General features: G+C 39.7%; 1 protein-coding gene across 1 annotated transcript in view; it reads left to right on the forward strand.

Moving 5' to 3' along the window:
- The first annotated feature begins 9 nt into the window (after window positions 1-9).
- The window catches only part of TMCO3 (transmembrane and coiled-coil domains 3), a 35,120-nt gene continuing 15,927 nt past the window's right edge, over window positions 10-19,202 (forward strand). The window contains exons 1-9 of the mRNA XM_064709619.1: window positions 10-259; window positions 2,819-3,361; window positions 7,840-8,019; window positions 9,604-9,795; window positions 10,596-10,724; window positions 13,680-13,772; window positions 14,945-15,131; window positions 16,074-16,191; window positions 16,794-16,989. Of these exons, the coding sequence (XP_064565689.1) occupies window positions 2,915-3,361; window positions 7,840-8,019; window positions 9,604-9,795; window positions 10,596-10,724; window positions 13,680-13,772; window positions 14,945-15,131; window positions 16,074-16,191; window positions 16,794-16,989 (1,542 nt within the window). The 5' untranslated portion in view covers window positions 10-259; window positions 2,819-2,914. The remainder of the gene's footprint in view (window positions 260-2,818; window positions 3,362-7,839; window positions 8,020-9,603; window positions 9,796-10,595; window positions 10,725-13,679; window positions 13,773-14,944; window positions 15,132-16,073; window positions 16,192-16,793; window positions 16,990-19,202) is intronic.

The raw sequence follows: 19,202 nt of genomic DNA on the forward strand, positions 1-19,202 counted from the left end.
ACTACAACTCCCGGCGTGCGGCGAGAAGCCGCCGTGACGTTTCCCGCCGCGAGGCGGCGCTCGGAGCGCGGGTCCCGCCCAGCTGCGCTCCCAGGCGCCGCCCCGGCGCTCGAGCACCGGCGCGGGGCGAGGGGCGGCCGCAAGGACGGGGCTCCTCGGTGCCCTCCGCCCGCGGCCGCCGCCCACTGACACCCGTGCCCGCCGCCCCGCGATCCCGCCCTCCCCGCCCCGCCGCTGCGGGCCTTCCTCCGTCCCTCAGGTGAGCGTCGCTGCCGAAGCGCCGGGCGGGGCAGCCGCCTCTTTTCCCCCGTCCCTCCGCCGCCATGAGGGAGAGGGAGCCGGGCCGGTCGCCCCGCGCTCCGCTTATCTCCTTCTGTTCTCCCCTTGTGTCCCGGCCTGCCGCGGGGAGCGGCCCCGGAGCTGCCGCGGCGCTCAGGTGCGAGCGCACCGGGGCGGAGGTGCCCGGTGGGCACGGCCCCGGCCCCGGCCGGCCTGCGGCTCCCGGGAGGAGCTGGCACTGGGAAAGGGGCGAGGGGAGGCGAACCCACAGACGTTCCCGCAAGAGGGGTCTGGAGGCAGGGTCCGGCATTCCCAGCTTGATGAAATCTGGTGCTACAGTGTCGTGTTCAGGAAGGAAAGAGGGGGAAGATGAGCTGCAATCCAGCAGGAAGCAAACGCTGCTTAAATAAGGACTCTCCCTCTGATTTGATACTGACTGGCGGTGAATGGAGAGAGGAGTGTTAGTTTTTTTGCCTTAGTTTGGTTTTTTTGGGGATTTTTTGTGCTCAGCATCACATCGTTTATTTTGGTACGTGAGATCTTTATTCCCTTACGAGCTTTTGAGCTCTGCCCCAGGTGTCGCTCCCCGAAACAGTTTTAGCTAGCCAAGTAAAAAGCACGGAAACAAAATTGTCCCCATGTGTGAACCACAGTGCTAAGTTTGCACAGCGCAACAGAGAGTGAACTTTGCTGGTGTAAATCTCTGCTCAAAATTTAGTTATGTGGTTTGACATACCACATAAGACATGCAGTCTTTTACTCACCTTGGATATACACTGGGTGTTTTATTTGCCTTCTTTCTTGCAGAAATAGTTTGTAATATATATTTAGTAAAATCTCTGTCCCAAGCCTACTAAAGTGGAAGAGCATTAGTTTGTAGATATGAAGAAATATTTCCTTAAATTTCACTCTAGAACTTTGCCAGACTGTGAGGATTGTTATTTTCCTGATTCCTTAAAAGTAGTAAGCCCCAGCTTTATCGAAGTTCTAAAATGTTTGTACTTTATTATTTTATTGACATTATAGTGATGTAATATGCTTTTGCGACTTTGATTGCACTTTCTGTTCTTAATTTTAAATGTTTTAGCTCTTTGTGTTATTAAACCCTAGCCCACAGTCAGTGAATAGTAACTTAATACTTTGGCTTGCATTTCATGCACTGGAAAAAGAAATAAACCAACCCACAGACAAATTTTCTCATTTCTCTCTGAAACGGAGATGGGAGGGCTTTTAACAATTAAAGGCAGTCCATGACTGTGTTTGCCATGTTCCCTTGCCATGGAATCACAGAATGGCCTGGCTTGGAAGGGACTGTAAGGACCAATGGCTCCAAGCCCTCTGCCGTGGGCAGGGACATCTTCTACCAGGCCAGGCTGCTCCGAGCTCATTCCATGTGTTGGTGATGGCTGGCTTGGACTGCTACTGCCTTGTAGGAAAACAAGATTCTCTCTTAGGCAGCCTGCTTCCAGATGCCTGTGTCCATGTGCTGGTTGCTGATTAAGGCTGCTGGCCCAATGATCAAGACTAAATAATTTTTTAGGGAAATACCTGCTGTATTGATGATCTGTTAACATGTTGTGTGTGATGTGAGCCTTTAGAATACCAAGTACAAAATTTTATATATTATGTGTAACTTTGTGGCGTGAGGGGGTTTTTTGAGGGTTTTTATGTTTGTTTGGATTTTTAAAAGAAAATATAACTGTTATTTTGTGCAATAATGTCAGTAGTGTTCCTTCTAGGTTCTGATGGAAGGAAATTAATTTTTAAATTCTGTCCTGCTTGGTGTTAAAATTAAATGCAGCAGTTTAGGTATAGATCTTCAAGTAGTTCCTGGGAAATGAACTTATGAATGAATTGATTTAGTGTTTTTGTAATTTACTTTAAAATCTTGAAGATCCCTAATAGGTTTTGGAGTAAAGTACCTCAGGGCCCTCCAGCCTTTCAGGTGAAGGAGATTTTTGATCCAAACCAGTAGCACTCAGAAGTCCACGAAGTTTTGCTATTCTTTCTTCCACAATTATGATTTATAATGTAATCTGATTCAGTTAGGTTTTGTATTTTTATGTTTGTTGAATGTGTGTAGTTGAATTTGTTAATGCTTCTGAGACTTTATAAATAACAAATGATTATGATACAGTGTTTTAGGATAGGTTTTAGAAGAGACAGGAGATTTACTGACAGCTAAGAATAATGGGTTCTAGTGCTGGGTTGAAATGCAGCCTATCACATCATGGCCTGATATTTGTAAAGGCTTTTCTTTCATGTAAGAAGTGCAGATGAGTACCATGTGAAGTGACTAAGCTTTCCAGTCACTGCTTTTAAAACAAGATGCTATCTAGGAAATAGTCAAGGGAAAAACAAAAATCTGTTAGTAGCCTTGGACTGTTTCTTGGTTTTCATAAACGTTGAGTGAAGAAGACTATGTGTGTTCTGTTAAAGCTTGTGGTGCAGGCAGCAGTCTTGGATTTATTTTCTACATTTCTGTGATCTAACAGCCCAACATTACCATGTTTGATAACTGATTGGTACTGTCTTGCAGCCTGCTGTGCATCCTGGAGATGCAGAAACCATGTAGCAGAAAGCTTTGAGCAGCTGTGGATGATTACTTTCTCCCAAGAGGAATAAAAAGTGAAGGATGAAGGCTACTGGATTTATTTCCCTGTGGACGTTGGTTTCGCTGCCTTGTGGCCCGTTAGCCAGCCCTGCAGACCGTGAGGATGTGGTGAAACATGCCATCAAGCTGCACCGTGGGAAGGGGGCTGGCATCACTCAGAGGAAGCAGTGGGTGTTGGAGAGCTGCAGAAAACTCTCCGGTCTTCTTCGCCAAAAGAACGTTGTTCTCAACAAACTAAAAAATGCCATCAGAGCAGTTGAGAAGGATGCAGGACTGTCTGACGAAGAGAAACTTTTTCAGGTGCACACATTTGAAATCTTCCAAAAGGAGCTAAATGAAAGTGAAAACTCAGTCTTTCAGGCAATTCATGGCCTCCAGAGAGCTCTACAGGGTGACTACAAAGATGTTGTAAATATGAAAGAAAGCAGTAGACAGAGACTGGAGGCCTTGAGAGAAGCTGCAATTAAGGTTGGTTCCCATGTTTGTTACTAGAGGGTTCGTATTCTACTTGTGATTTTAACTTTATTATTGCACAGTTTCAGTCTATTTTAATAAAAAAGGGTATCTACATAAAATTTGCAATGTTTACTGTTTAATGAAGTATTTGTTTTCATTAGTAAATTTACAAGTAATTCTGGTATTGAGCTTAAAACTTACTGGCAGTCAATAGTTCATGTCTCAAAGCTAAGTGTAATCGTAAGACCTATGGCAAATATAATGTTAAAGGGAGAAGAATAAGAAGAGTGAATGAGTGCTCATAGCAGAGTTGCACTAGACAAGGCAGTCCCACTAGCTGAGTGGAAATAATGCCATCAAATGGTGAAATACTAACTGGTTTTTTCCATTTTAAATGAGAATTGCTCAATCAAAGTCCACAGTTAAAACAAAATGACTTGCTGCCTTTCATTTCCATATTTGTGTAGATATGAGTAAAATGGACGTGCAAAACAGTAGGTGATTAGATTTTTAAACTCAGTATTGCACTCCTAGCCTAAGAAGTGCAGGTTTGAAATGCAGTGCTTCCAAGAAAGAGTTAGCTGAAATAACTTTGGCAGGAGAAAACACAGATGAGTAACAGTTGAACACAGATACTTCATGGAAAGTTTGAGTTCCTGTGTCCCATTACGTTGAGCACAATCTGCCACTGTCTTCTGGACTTGGTGGTGCTCAGACTGTGTACTCAAAGTCTCCTATTGAGAGAAAATGCAATTTAATGTATTTGGTATTTCAATTGCTCTTGTCCTTTCTCTACTCCTCAACCTCTGGAGGAATGTATTAAGAATTTTATTTTCTGTCTTCCAAAAGAAGAGGCTGCCCTTGCACAAGGGAGCAAGAGAAGGAATAAAAATGTAATTGGCATTTAGCATTTGAGTTGTGAGAGTCTCTGAAGGGCATTTGTGCTAAGGAATGTGCAGCCCTTGACAGGTGAAGTTGGAAAGAAATTATGTGCAGTAAAGGTGTCCAGTGAATCGTGCCAAGATGGGCTGTTGGAAGCAGAAATTAGGATGTAAACTTGGCAGAGTGGAGTGATTCTGTGCAGTGGAAATGAAGACAGGATACAGCAAATTTGAATAGGAAATAAATAGGATCTAGATGTATACCAGTGAATTGCTTTATATGACTTGTGTGGTGATACTTTATGGTAGTGGCAGCCTCTGCTGCATGGAAATGTCATAGAAATTGTCATGAGCTTTGCTTGGTTTTCCACCTTTTTTCTTTCTCAGAGCTTGTAAAATAGCAGCAGTGAGACATTCCAGAACCTTCTCTCCCATTTACCTAATTCTTGGTAATGTTACTCTAAAATAATGAAGTCCATTTATCCTTGAACTTGAGAATGGTTCTTCTTCTACAAGGAAGCCTTTGTGTACAATTATGTGTTTTAGAGGTGTGTCCTGTCAAAAGTTTACTTTTGCTGAAGTGGATTGTGCAGGCTTTTTTTGTATTTTCAAAATATTTACTTGAGTGAGCAATCTTTTGCACCTTCCTTCTTATGCCATGCATGTGGTTATTTAAACAGAGTATTTGTGGTTCTAACCTTATAGTTGTTGTATAAAGAGAAGCAAAAGATAAAAATGGCGTGGGAAACATATGTTTTGGACTTGTTCTTAGTTCATAAGACACAGTAGGTCCATCTTTGTCCCAGTTTCATTTTAGTGTAATGATTGTTTTGTTGGTATACTCATAGAACATCTATTTTTTTAAACAGTGAATGAATGGAAAATACAAATAAATGTAGGAGGTGCTGGACTCTTCCCTTTATTATATTTCTATTGAGTAGAAATGCTTTGAAGACATTCGTGCTGGGATATGTATGTGTGTCTGTTGCATTTCTTGCTGCTTCTGTTGCTGTGAAAAGACGTAGTGGGATCATTCAGAGTGTAGGGCAGGGGGAAGTAAGAAAGAAGCACTGAAGATGAATTCTGCCTTCTTTTGCTCCAGGATCCTGTTTGGAAGTTAAGGAAAAAAACAACAAAATCTCACCTGTTTTTTAAATTAACTTCTAATTTCTTGGATGCCTTCTAATCAGATATGGGTGGAAAAAAATGACTTGCAAGTATTGCAAAGATGCAGCCTTTCCTGCATGTGCCTTTGTCTCTGAATACACAGTAGAGAGCAACAGCAACTCTGCATTCTGAATCAGCATTGCCCCAAAGTCTTGATCTTCATTTTGCTCATGTTTTCAGGTGTGCACAACATTAAGTACACAATCCTTATCTGTATTACTTTGCTTAAGAGGTTGCTTGTTATCCTCGTGATCAAGTGTCTCCAATCCCAGCCTGAGCTGCAGAGCAGTGTTTGTGCTGTGATGCACTTTAGCAGGTTGTTTGAATTAACTTTTTTATGGGCACCATTGCCTGTGCTTGTCCCAGTCTACTGCTATCATATTTGTCTCTTGGTGGAAACAGATGCCACTTTAATAGACTACAAAACCCTTCTTCTTCATTAATTGAAGGAACTTGCAGCTAAACTCTAATTTTTTCAAAGCTTTTCTACCTTGCTATTCAGGGAAAGTTAACTTCTTTGAAATTAGCCATTATTTTTTATGTAGTTTGCCTTTAGCTCTGTTCAGCCTGTTTGTCTTGGCCAACGGGAAGGACTGAGATGGGCTCCTTGCACCCAAAACCTCTTCCATTTTTGAGGGGAAAGAATTTAACCATCATCAATTTCACCTTGTGTTCTAAGCTGTTGCTGAATTAGCAGAGAACCTGCAGCTCATATGGGGGCTGTTTCTTACATCTTTTGAGCTGTGTCTGCTAGCAGAGAGCTGCAGATAGGAAGTGTTTTTCCTTGAGGCTGTATGAGAATGACTGTGTCTCCTACTTATGTGTTGCATAAGAACTGACTGTTGACATTGGGCCAAACACATTAATAGTTACATTCTTCCCAGCTCCAGTTATTTTGGGCTTTGGGTAACTTTCACCATGAGGATGTAACTATGATAGTTCTAAAAACCAGCAGCCACCAGTACTGTGGTTTCCTCACAACCAGAGGCATTCATCCGACTGTCAGGATTTCTGAAGGCTTTGGCTGCAGTTACTGGTTGTACTGAACATGTTCTTCTCTTGGCATCAAGGAATTGACTGAACTATGTGCATGTTCTTGTGGGTTCCAAGGGGAAAATGTCCATCTGCAAATGTGTGCAGGAGGAGACACTCCAGTTATTGAAGCATAGGTGTTTAGGACCATTTAATAAGCTCAGGTTATTGAAGATATCTCTGGGGGGTAGGCAGATAAAACACACAACCTATGGGAGATCTATGTTCTCTGATTTCTAACTGGGCATGGCAGGGGCAGGGCATCTGGAGACAGCAACTTGTGTTTTCTGTGAATTGAGTCAGGACTATAGATTGCATTTTTTTGCCTGTTTTTTATTTTTTCTTTTTAATAATATTGGCTCTTTAAAAGAGCAGAAGAAGGGTCTCTCTCATTCAGGTAGTCTCAGTATCCAGAATCTAACTGAAAGGAGCCCTGTCCTTGTGTGTGTTTTCATATAGCTGTTCTTTCAACAATCTTTAAAATAATAGAGGCTTGTAAAGGAAAGAATCTTTTTCCCCCAAAACCCTCAAGTTGTTCTCTGTCAATACACAAAGTATTCTGTTTGGTTACTCTCATGGTAACTATGTAAAAGTTGTTAGACCCAGCTGTTAGTAAATTAAGCTTTTTAGTTATCTTTTTGAACCTGAAACATCATAACTTTATCAGGGAAATTACTGAAATATTTTCACACCATGTCAAACCCTATCAGCATATTTTCTCTTTTTACTTCAGAAACCTAGTAATTTCAGAAGTTGTCACTGCAAGTTGATAAGAGACCCAAACTGAAATAGGGTGAAAAGTCACATGTTTTAATTCTGATTGGAAAAGTGCATTTTGGGAAACATGAACAGGAAGCTTGGCTAGAGTGGTTGGCTGCTCATCTCTACCTCTGCTCTTTTTTTCTTCCTGTTTCCACAGTTACTGTGATTTTTGAATACCATAAACAGACCTTTTCCTATGTTTATAAAAGGGCTTATAAAGTGAAGGTTCATTGTGCTTTACATCTGTTTGTTTGTTGTAGATAGTATAGCTATGCTTTCAGGGTATTATGCTTCACTTCAAAAGCATGAAGTTCTAAACTTTATTTGGCTCTGAATTGTTTCCTAGAGTTTCTCAAAGTAAATCCTTTCTTGTATTTTCTGGATCATAACCTTGGGGCAGGTCTGCTGTTTAATGTAATAGAAAAGGCTATTGGTGGATATTTTGTTTGGTTGTTTTGGTTTTTGCCCACTCACCCAATGAAAATTGGCACAAGAAAAATCAATCTTTAAATATCTTCATGATGTTTATATTGCTTTTGCGATTCCACTGATAAAATGTTTTGTGTCAAAAGAAGCACACATTTATGTCAAATGTTTTTTCTGCTCAAAGGCCTGCCAACACTTTATCTGTGTTGTAAAATTCAACAGGAAGAAATGGAATATGTTGAACTCCTAGCCGCAGAGAAACACCAGGTTGAAGCCCTTAAGAACATGCAGCACCAAAACAAAAGCCTGTCAATGCTTGATGAAATTCTGGAAGATGTCAGGAAGGCAGCTGATAGATTGGAAGAGGAAATAGAAGAGCATGCCTTTGATGACAACAAATCTGTAAGTGATGCTTTAGGCTTAGTAATTTCATTGGAGAGCATTTATTTATAGTTGATGTTTGCCCTGTGTGTTTCTCTTGTGTTATATAGTTGCTAGGATTTTAGTGATTGTTAAAGAGGGAGCAAACAGGAGTGATTTCTCCTTTTTGCTAGTGATTTCTGTGGTTTTGGTTTGAAGGTGCTCCCTGCAGCTGCCCCTTTGACAGGCCCAAGTGTGGTACATCTGAGCGATACAGCCCGTGCTAGATGTGACATCTCTGTGGTGGTGGGAGCTGTGATGGTTGGACTTGCAGGATATGGAGTTACCATGTTCACTTTTTAATTTTCTTGAGAAAGTTATGGCAGAGCAAGAATTGTTGCTGTTGGTTTTCACAGTCTGGGAGAAGATATATTTTTCAAAGGAAAGCCCTGAAATGTGTTTGTGATGTTACATTCTTCTACATCTGACTTCCTCTGTGTTTTGTACCTTGACCTACCTGCACTGATCCTTGTTTTTATGTTATGATGGGATAGTATCCTTCAGGTAAGGCTATATGTCTCTAGAACCAGGAATACGTCAGTTTATTCTAGTGTCCCATTTTTCCATCCTCAGATAGACTCCCCAGATTGGCCCTGTTTGCATAAACACGGGTTACAGTTTATTTGGCTTCTGCTCTTGGGATGTTTTTGTTGATTTCCAGGTTGACTCCCAAGGCGAGCATAGCTCTAGAGTTCTGCTGAGGAGGCACAACCAGTTTCTCTGCAGCAGAGAGCCAAGCCGTGTGTGGTTTTGTTCGGTATTTTTGTAGCTGAGCTCGATCCGAGAGGGAGCAGAAGCCGCATTTTCACTTGGTGCGCCGCGGATGGAGCGGCTGCGCTGGCGGCGGGAGCCGCGCCTGGCGGGGCCGGGCCGGGCCGGCGCAGCGCCCTCTGCTGTCCCGGCCGGCTGGAGCGGCCCCGCCGGAGCCGAGCGGGCACTCTCCTGCTCTGCTGCTGCTGCCTCCATCCCTGAAAAGAACCATCAAGTGCTGCCTGGCGGTCTATGTGCTTCTCCGTCATTGCAGGGAACGGTTTTATAAACTAAACAGTGGACTTTTACAATAGACAAGCTTTAATACAGTAATCAATATTCTGATAAAGACACAAGCTTCTATTAAAATATAGCCAAATAGTGAAGTGTAGCAGGTAAAAATAAAAAATTGAAAAAAATCTGCACTACAACCTGTGTTCAAGAATTACTGTTCTGAGAAATAAAATCCTGAAAATAACTAGGTAGAAATGGTTCTTATAATGTCTCCTTCAAATTTACAGGATAGTGACCTTTTCTTAACTTGGAATGCAGTCTTTAGTTCAGATTTTTGTGAACTGAATATCACTTTGTAACCTCCAACTGATTTTGTTCAGGGTAAAAAAGTGTTACTTTTAAAGACATCATGATAAAGAGATTGAAAGATTTTTAGAGAAGAAACCTGCAGTATTTTTAGTTGGTGTCAACAAGTTCTGTAGAAACTTCAAGCACAGCTAATAGCCATTCTGTTATTATGATATGCTTAATTTACTCCCCTTTTTTGTTTGTTCAATGATTTGTTTTCTTTTTTTTTAAAAGGTAAGAGGTGTAAACTTTGAAGCTGTTTTAAGGGTGGAAGAAGATGAAGCCAACTCCAAGAGAAATGCTTCAAAAAGAGAAGTAGAAGATGACTTAGGGCTTAGTATGCTTATTGATTCTCAGAACAATCAGTATATCCTTACTAAGCCCAGAGACTCAACCATTCCTCGTGCTGATCATCACTTCATAAAGGTAATAATTTTAGAGACATTCTTGTCATTCACTTTTGGATTTAGTCCCACAAGTTTGCAAATCAGTACTGCTTGGTTGGAGTGAGTTTAGTTTCAGCATTTGTCTGTCTGAAGTTACCCCAGCATTCATGACTCCCCCAGCTATGGTGATTCAGCCATGTCTTCCCTACTCTTAGGTTTGTCTTCACAAGACTGATCATGATGCCACTCTCTGTTTTTATTTGGCTTCTCTTGTTGCACCTTTGGGGCACTGTCCCTTCTCTCAGACTACAAAGTGTTAAAGCTACTGCTGTGCTTAGTAAGCCACTTGCATGTTGTCAGTAGAGAGAATTTATCTGGTTGTGCCTTGTGATGAAAAAAGGGATACTGAAAAATACATACACACACACACACGGGTAAAGGTTTGATTGTATTTGTGCCTTATATAGAGTAACTGGATTGGGGTTTTTGTTTTAATTATAAAACCCAAAACAATTCTGTTTCACCATGTTTAAATGCAAGGTATCATTCCAACCAGGAAATTGCCAACTTTCTATAATATATTTAAAATATTTATAAATTGATTTAAAGTCCCCCAATTACTTAAGGTCAGTACCTCATCTGCTTCACCTGAAAAACTGCTGTGCTTACACCTGCAACAGCACTGAGGTTAATTTGCAGAAGTTTTGTTTTCTTTTCACACAAAGTAGTCTACATTTAATTTTACAGTGCTATTTGTCTTTTGAAAGATAGTAGTCTTCAATTTCATCCCAAATTTATGTGTCCTTTATACTAATGCCTTTGTAAATCTTACCTTTTTAGGATATTGTGACAATAGGAATGTTGTCTTTGCCGTGTGGCTGGCTGTGCACAACAATAGGATTGCCAACCATGTTTGGATATATCATCTGTGGAGTACTCTTAGGACCCTCAGGACTAAATAGTATCAAGGTAAGTGTGCAAGTTAGTTCTTGACTGATTTAATTCATTGAAATCTTTAAAAGTAGTTTTAAAAGGATATGGTATTGCCAGCCTCAAATGTAATGAGAAAAAAATATTACTGAACCTTTACAAGAGGAGAGCTTCAAATTTTATGTCTTTGAATAATTTTGTTTTCAATTCTTTTTAAATTGTCATAAAATTATGACAAGTGTTGAAAGTGAAAACTGAAGGTTGTGTGTTGTGAAAGTTTTATGTCAGGTGGTTTGTTTTTTTGTTTCTTTTTGATTTTAATCATAAAACATCACAATTGGGAACCAAACTATTTAAATGACATAAAATATACAGAAACTTGCAAAAAGTCAGTGTTGACAATGGAGAAAGCATTTAAAACAAATAGTTCCCCAAGGAACATAGCTTGGCTTTCAGGAGAGTTATTTTGCACCTCTGAAGTGCTTTCATCCACCCTGGTCCCCCTGTTCCTTTCCCAGTCCCCTGCCCACATTCCTGAGCTCTTTTGAACCTTTTTAGCTCCATCACGTGTACCCTGATTAGTGGCTGCTGTGGAGCCGTGAGCTGCGGCTGGCTGGACACGTTTCCATTAAGGGCTCTGGTGTGCATTAACAGATTGTTTGGCCAGCAGGAAAAACAGAACACATGCAAGGCTGCACAGTAATGCCTGTTTAAGTTGCATGTGTCTGTTGCATTGATATCCATGAAACCACTTGGAACTTTCTGTCTTTGCAACATCTGCTCCCTACATGGATGGGCTTCTGTTGAGAATGATTGTTGAGCTCAAAAGCAGGGATTAGTAGAAATTGTAGGATTTTGTTGATCTTGTGTTGGAAGAGATGAAATAATCTCAACCTCTGTGCTGTACATAATTTCTGGGTTGAAAATGTCTGGAAAGTTTGATCACTTAGACTGAGAAACAAGTCTGTAAGCTTGGCATGAGAAAGAAACCCAACAACAAATTTTCAGGATACTTACATTGAAGAAGATTTTGTGGTCAGAACAGATATGAAAGAAGTTTCTTAATGACAGTTTAAGTGACTTGCCTTTTTCTTGTGAAGCTGTGATTATACATTATTCACCTGGATAATATTCTTGTTGACTGGGTCTCTTGTGTTTGGTCTCTTCTCCATTTCCTAAAAAAGTTGAATGCTTGAGAAGGCAGGCAGATTCTAATCTGGCAGAAAAGTTGGTTTCCATCCTCATTTCTGTAATTGATGATAAACTTTGTTTTCTTCTACACTGGCCCATAAATACATAGAAAAGAAATACTAGGATTTTAAAATATGATAGACTGTTCCAGTCAACTGCCTGAACACTTCAGGGCTGACCAAAAGTGAAAGCATATTTAAGGGCATAGTTAAGGGCATTGCCCAAATGCCTCTTAAACACTGGCAAGCTTGGGGCATCAATCAGCTCTTTAGGAAGCATGTTCCAGGGTTTCACCACCCTCTCAGAAAAGAAATGCTTCCTAATGTCCAGTCTGAACTTCTCCTGGGCAGCTTAGAACCATTTCCACTCATTCTGTCAGTGCATACCAGTTGAGAAGAGCTCAGCACCTCCCTGTCCAGCTCCGCTCCTCAGGAAGCTGTAGAGAGTGATGGGGTTGCCCCTCATCCTGCTTTTCTCCAAACTGGGCAAAGCCAGAGTCCTTAGCTGTTTTTCACAGGACATTCCTTCCAGCCTTCCACCAGCTTTGTCCTCTTCTGAATGCATTCAAGGGCCTTCACATCCTCCTTCCATGGTGGGGCCCAGAACTGCACAGAGTGCTCCAGGGGAGGCCACACCAACACTGAACACAGCAGGATAATTTTGGGTGACTGGTGATGCTCTGTTTGATGCACCCAAGAACAGGGTTTGCCCTCTGGTGTCTCACACTGAGCCTGCTGTCCACCAGCATCCCCCAGATCCCTCTCTGCAGGGCTGCTCTTCAGCCACTCCTCTCCTCATCTATACTTGTGCCTGGCATTACACCATCCCAGAGGGATCAGAATCTATTGAATTTATTTGTTAAATAGTTTCCTCCCATTAATAATTGCCTAATGCTGCAGTATATTTATATCCCTCTGCAAGGCATCTTGTCTCTCAAAAGAGTGAACAGCACCTCCCAGTCTGTTATCAGCAGCAAACTTGAGTGGTGTGTTCACCTCCTCTCTTCTGATCATTGATACATGTCTCTATCTATGGAACAGAACTGGCCTGAGAGCCCTGAGGGTTCACACCAGTTGCCAGCCAGAAATATCCCCATTTTTCTGTTGTGATGAAGAAGACCACCATTTTTCCTGCTGTTGGATCCTTCCCTCTGTAGCACAAAGGCTGCTTGGTAATTGTGCTGGTCTGAGAGATGGATGTGTGGAGCCTGTAGGATGGAGAACCACAGCAGCCACAGTCTGGCAGAAAGATTATACCAACAGACCAATAAAATAACTAGCAAGAAGTAGCTTGTGGAATGCAAGCCTTGGAGATTTAATAGTACATGCATAAAACACAGCATATTTTTTTCAATCAGCAAGAAAGCTTACTGTTAAGGAAACTTTCCAGTCTGACCATTCACAAGGCTCTCTGCCTTCATCTTCATGCCCTTGGTTATCCCAAAGGTTGGTAGTTCACTGACCCTTGTTGCAGGCTCCCACTGAGAGTTCAGTCTCCATCTCAGTCTGCAGCTTGCCAGCCAAGCCACCTGGATCAGATGTATTCCTCAGCACTTCCCAAAATCAATGCACCTGTGCACATTGGGTGACCAGCACTCTCCTGCCACATTACTGCCCAGTATCAGCCAGGTGATGGGAAAAATTGCACTATAAAAGTGCTCTGGGAACGTCTGATGTCATATGAACAGCAAGTGAACTACCTGTGGAAATGTAATGAGAATCAATTTGTTTTGTAGTGTACTTATAATTTTGTATTATAAGTTGACTGCTGTGCACTGATTTATTTTCTTCTTTTTTTCCTAAGTCTATTGTACAGGTGGAGACATTAGGAGAGTTTGGTGTATTCTTCACTCTCTTTCTGGTTGGTCTGGAATTTTCTCCTGAAAGATTAAGAAAGGTATTTTTTTAATAATATCCCTGCTGGGGATTTTTACAATATCCCTGGGATTTAATTGCTAATCACTGAAACTGCAGATTTCAGTTATATTTTAGATTTTTACACACTCCCTACACTACACTGCTGTAGCTTTATACATTTTTGAAAAGACAAATGTGACATTTGCTTCTACACTTTGGAAAGAACAGAATGCATTATTTATTCAGTGTCTCAAAAAAAATTGCATTTACTCCCTATTTTAGTAAAACAGTTTGATTACTGGAAAAATCTCTCACAGTTTGACAGTCCATCTCTGCTTTATTTTAACATGCACTAATGTGCAGTTGCTGTTATGGAGTGTCAGTGATGTTTGCCATTCCTGTTATAAAAAAATCTGAAAGTTTAAGTACTCCATACTGAATTGATGATACATAGTCTGCTGGCTAATAAACTAATTAAGCAAGTATGTTAACGCAGTCTGGAATATTAAATTATGTGGCCACCAGAATTCAGCAAAAACTACAAGTTTCTTTTGGTCCTAATTAAAAAAGTTATAAACCAGCTAGAATTTTAATAGTGGAAAGTATGGCTACAAATATGTGAAGACTGTATATATGTAAAGAATTACACTGTGTGATCTATTCCTAAACTGATGATTATGAGTTTGATAGTAGAAAAGCTTTAATCTAAATATGTTACAATTTATGACCATTTAGCTTAGTCTGTTATTTCTAGTCCATCTAAAATCCAAGATAAAAATCAGTAATTCAAGGGTTCCTAAACTGTAGTAGGTAAATTGCTGCTTCAGATTTGCTTCTGCACTGGTTTGGGGTGGGTTACTGGTATTGGTGACTGATTTTGCCACACCCATTTTTTCCTCATCTTAGAATCACATCCATTAACTGGTCTTTCATTTGATAATTTTAATGTATTTCAACCCATTCTGGACCATTTGGCCCTTCATTTGTTCATGAGCTAGGGGAAATTCACCTGATTTCTGTCAGGGAGTCTTTTGGGGTAGAATATCTACTCAGTGTTGTAAATTGGGAGTAGGTGATACAGTGTGACAATCCATTAATCTGTGCCTCAGTACTACAGCCCCAAATCACACATCTTTAATTGCTTATTTGCAATGAAAAACATTGTAACTTAGCAGTGAGAAAAGTGTCATAAGATCTTATTTTCTTCCCAAGGTATGGAAAATATCTTTGCAAGGACCCTGCTACATGACAGTTCTGATGATTGCCTTTGGTTTACTGTGGGGACATTTGCTCCAAATTAGACCAACACAGAGTGTCTTCATTTCCACTTGTTTGTCTTTGTCAAGCACACCACTGGTGTCCAGATTTCTTGCAGGTAGTGTTCGAGGAGATAAAGAAGGTAAATATGACTTTAAATATGGACTACTGTAGTATCTAATAAAATTTGAAAGTTTACTTTGTAATATTATAAGAGAAGCTGGTTAAAAAATGAAAACAGAACCCACTCTTAAGCCTGGTTTACAATCAATCATCCTTATTTAACACGGGCTAGTGTTGTGTGTATTCTTGCCAGGAGATGTACTTGGTGTGAACATAGCCAGTCCTCTTTGGGAAAAGACAGTGTAGTACAACCATTGTAGCACTCTCCATTGAGAACTCACTTTACTGAGTGTCTGTAGTCCTTGAACTTTCTAAGAGGTTACCAGATTAGCTCACTGTTACCTGTCATCAGGGCAGAAAGGTTAATTTAAAAAATTCACATCCTTCTTCAGGAAACAGAAACCAGCCCTGATGGTCTTTCATAGCTAACAGCTCTTCAAATAAGGACCTTCAAGGGCCATATTTCTAGCTTCTCAACTTCTAAATGTTTCCTTTTGAAAGTTTTGACATCATGCTTTCTTCCACTTGAATCTCCCTCATACAAATTGTGTTAAAGTACTCCTCACCCTCTAGAATATTCATTCTAATGCCAGAATTCAAGGTGTATATTTTGCACATGCTGGCTCAAATGTGTGTCTTCAGAATAAAGCCTGTATACTCTCAGTAGAGGAATTTCACTCAGTGTGTAACTAGTGTTTAACTGCTAAGCAAAGTCTATGTTTTTATTGTGTAACAGAAATTTCATATTAATATTTTGTTTGTATTTTAATATGTCTTTATAGATACATCTAAATTTACCTACTAATGGGGGAAAAAAAGTTTGTAAATTGCTTTGAATGACCTTCAGCCCATTAAGAGCTATATTTGGCTTCCATTTGATTAAGGCTTTTCTAGATTTGAGTGTTTGCAAGCATTCATAGTTTCTGATGACTGTTTCCATGACCACTTTGCTGGTGTGCAGGGGATATTGACTACAGCAGCGTACTGCTTGGCATGTTGGTGATGCAGGATGTGCAGCTTGGTTTATTTATAGCTGTCATGCCTACACTTATTCAAGCAGGAGTGAGCACATATTCCAGGTAAAAAAAACATTGTATGGATCTTCCCTCTACCCCTTGCAAATTAGTATGTAGATTGCCAATATGAATGTGAGAGCACTGCAGTTAATGTCAGTTCCATGGAATATAGGCACTCTGTTCAGTGAGATTTCCTTTACTGTTCCTGCTTGTTGTGAAGTAGAAACCTGTAGTAGTCATATGAAATTAGTTGTATGAAAATAATCTCTTTGCTCTAGCTGCTTTAATCCTGTGTGATAATTAAAATTTTGAGTGAAAAGTTTGTTAATGTAAAAGAACAAGTTAATTTCTTCACTCACTTCATTCCTGCAGGGCACCTTTTTGTCAAAGAGTAAGCAATAGTATTATTGTGCCTTACTTTTGGCTTACCTCTGAATAGGAGATTAGTCAATGAAAATCTTTCTGAGTCAACATGGAAGTAAGTTCTAGACTGTAAAAGAGGTTTCTGGGCACTCTGCAAATTTAGTCTTAATCTTGTTTACTAATGTATCTAAATACCTTCCTGATTTGAGCATTTATGGAATTAGGTATTTTCATTTACGGGGAACTGGTTGGGAGGTATGAGAGCACTTGAAAGAAACTTATTGTTTGTTCTTCTCTTCCAGCATTTTCAAGGAAATTCTGAGAATACTGATCCTGATTGGCCAAATTCTGTTTTCTCTGGCTGCTGTTTTTCTCCTCTGTCTTGTTATAAAGACTTATCTCATAGGACCGTATTACCGCAAGTTGCACACAGAAAGCAAAGGGAACAAGGAAATCCTCATTCTAGGGATAACTGCATTCACCTTCCTTATGTTAACGGTAATCTTCTGAATTGATAAAACATTTTTATACATGGGATAGTTTACTTCATCAGTGTCACAAAAGCCATCACACTTAGTGTTATTGCATATACATGGTAATTGTATAGACTCTGTAATTGTCTGGTTTTAAATTGTTTTAAAACAACCCCCAAATGTGCAGATGATTCCTGCATTATGGCACAGATGAGTAAGAAGAGATACAATTTGAATGTGAATCAGCTGAAATTCTGCTTTTTAGATCATGATAACTCAGATCATGAGTCCTAAACTGGCTTTTAAAACAGCCAGTTTAGAAATCATGATCTGAGTTTTAATTGTAGACTACTTCATGCATTTGAAAATAATTCAGGATGGGTTTTGAGATACTGATAATGACATTTGTGACATTTGTTCACAAATTTCTTCTCAATAGCAAATTCTCAACAGTGTTGTTACTGTAAAATAATCTTCTTTTTGTGTGAGAGACACATTTTGGGATGAAATTAAGAAAGTAGAGAATTCCTTAAGGTTTATGGATTTTGATTAACTGTATTGGGTGTAGTTAATTTTCCCCTGAATTCTCCTTTTTTGTTTCAATCTCATGTTTCAGCCTTCTGAAAACCTATACTGCTGGAGAGCAGAATGTGACAGTTGCTTGATAATGTTGTGGATTTCACACTCCATTATCCTGAACGTGCAGACTGTTACATCCTCTGAGAATAATTAAGCCAAAAAGTTCCTGTGCCTGTTTTTCTAGGGGTGTTAACTTAGTTACTACAGTCCAACAGGAAAACCTGACCTTCTTCAGGAAGAAGGTTAAAAAGAAGTTAGTGAGACCATTGCTTTAGTTAGTGACTTCTACTGTTTAAGTTGAAAATTCCATTGCTCTAAACAGCTATTCATATTTCAAATGTGTCCTCTAGTAAGAGAAGAAACAAAACTAGTTTCACCTTTTTACTTTTTAACAAGAAAACATTACACTTGTAGAACAACTTTAATAAAAAACAGCAAAGAAACCACTGAAGTTGTGTAAAATATTATGGTATCTAGCAGCAATTTTACTTTAATTAAAACCATGACCTTCATAGAATTGGGCTTTTTATATCCAAATTGCATTTCAAATACACAAGCAGTTTGTATATGTGACTTTACACAGTACATGTGCATACACACACGTGGTGCGTGGTGGGGGAGGATATATTTGGGTTTGTTGGATTTATACTGCAAATCCAGAAGGCTTCTTCAGCATTTTCAAAATTCTTTCCTTTTAAAGTTGATGAATAATTTATCAAAGGGAATGCTACAAAGGATACTGCAGGTAACCTCAGTGAACCAGTTGAGATGCTTGATATTCACTGACATTTATAAATTCATTATAGTAATGGTACAAGTTATAGTTTGAACACATAAGCTTAAAAAAATTAGAAAGTGAAAAAATGTTTGCTTGTTGAGTTGAATAGGTGAACAAACAAATCTTCTGGAAAACCAACTTAATTGGCATAGATGCTGTACTTTGTCAGGAATACAAACATAGGATGAGTGATTGCAATCTAAGCTAAAAGTGTTGCATATCTTTGGAAAGGTTAATTTAAAGTTTTTGGACACCAGGTAGGAAAACAATTAAACTCTCATGGATTCTGCTAAGATCATTCTCCTTGGAAAGCCAAGCCTACATATTGAAGGAGCTTGTGTAATTAATCTGCAAATACAAAATTTTCTGTACTGGTGTAATTCTAAAAAAGCTTTTGAAATGTAGGGGAGCGATAAGAGTGCCTATTTTAGCATCCTCAGCCAAAGACAACTCTGTGGCTCCATCTAGAAAATTTGAGTTGTGTTTTTAAATAAAATAATTTAACTCACTGTTTGGTAGGACACATTCTTTCCAACACACAGAAAAGAGACTAGGAATGATAAGGTGTTCCTGGCCCATGCATATAGTTACTTATTACATGCTTCAGTGTTGGCTGGGTTTCTGGGGTCCAGCTAAGCTTTTTCAGTATTTGGATTAATGTGTAACACCAGCACATGTAATGCTCATTATATATAAAGTTCATTTATTTTGCTTGTTCCTGTGTTTGAAAAATCTCAGATGATTAATTAAACAAGAATTGCCATTTCCCTGCTGATAAGGGCAAATTGTGTATGGGAGGAAAGAGGGGAGGTGAGACAGAAGAGGTTCCTGTACTGCAGTGTGAGTAAGCAATTTTCATGTAAGGATTATCATGTCAGTTA

This window comes from Zonotrichia leucophrys, chromosome 1 (assembly GCF_028769735.1).
Source record: "Zonotrichia leucophrys gambelii isolate GWCS_2022_RI chromosome 1, RI_Zleu_2.0, whole genome shotgun sequence".
Taxonomy (NCBI): Eukaryota; Metazoa; Chordata; class Aves; order Passeriformes; family Passerellidae; genus Zonotrichia; species Zonotrichia leucophrys.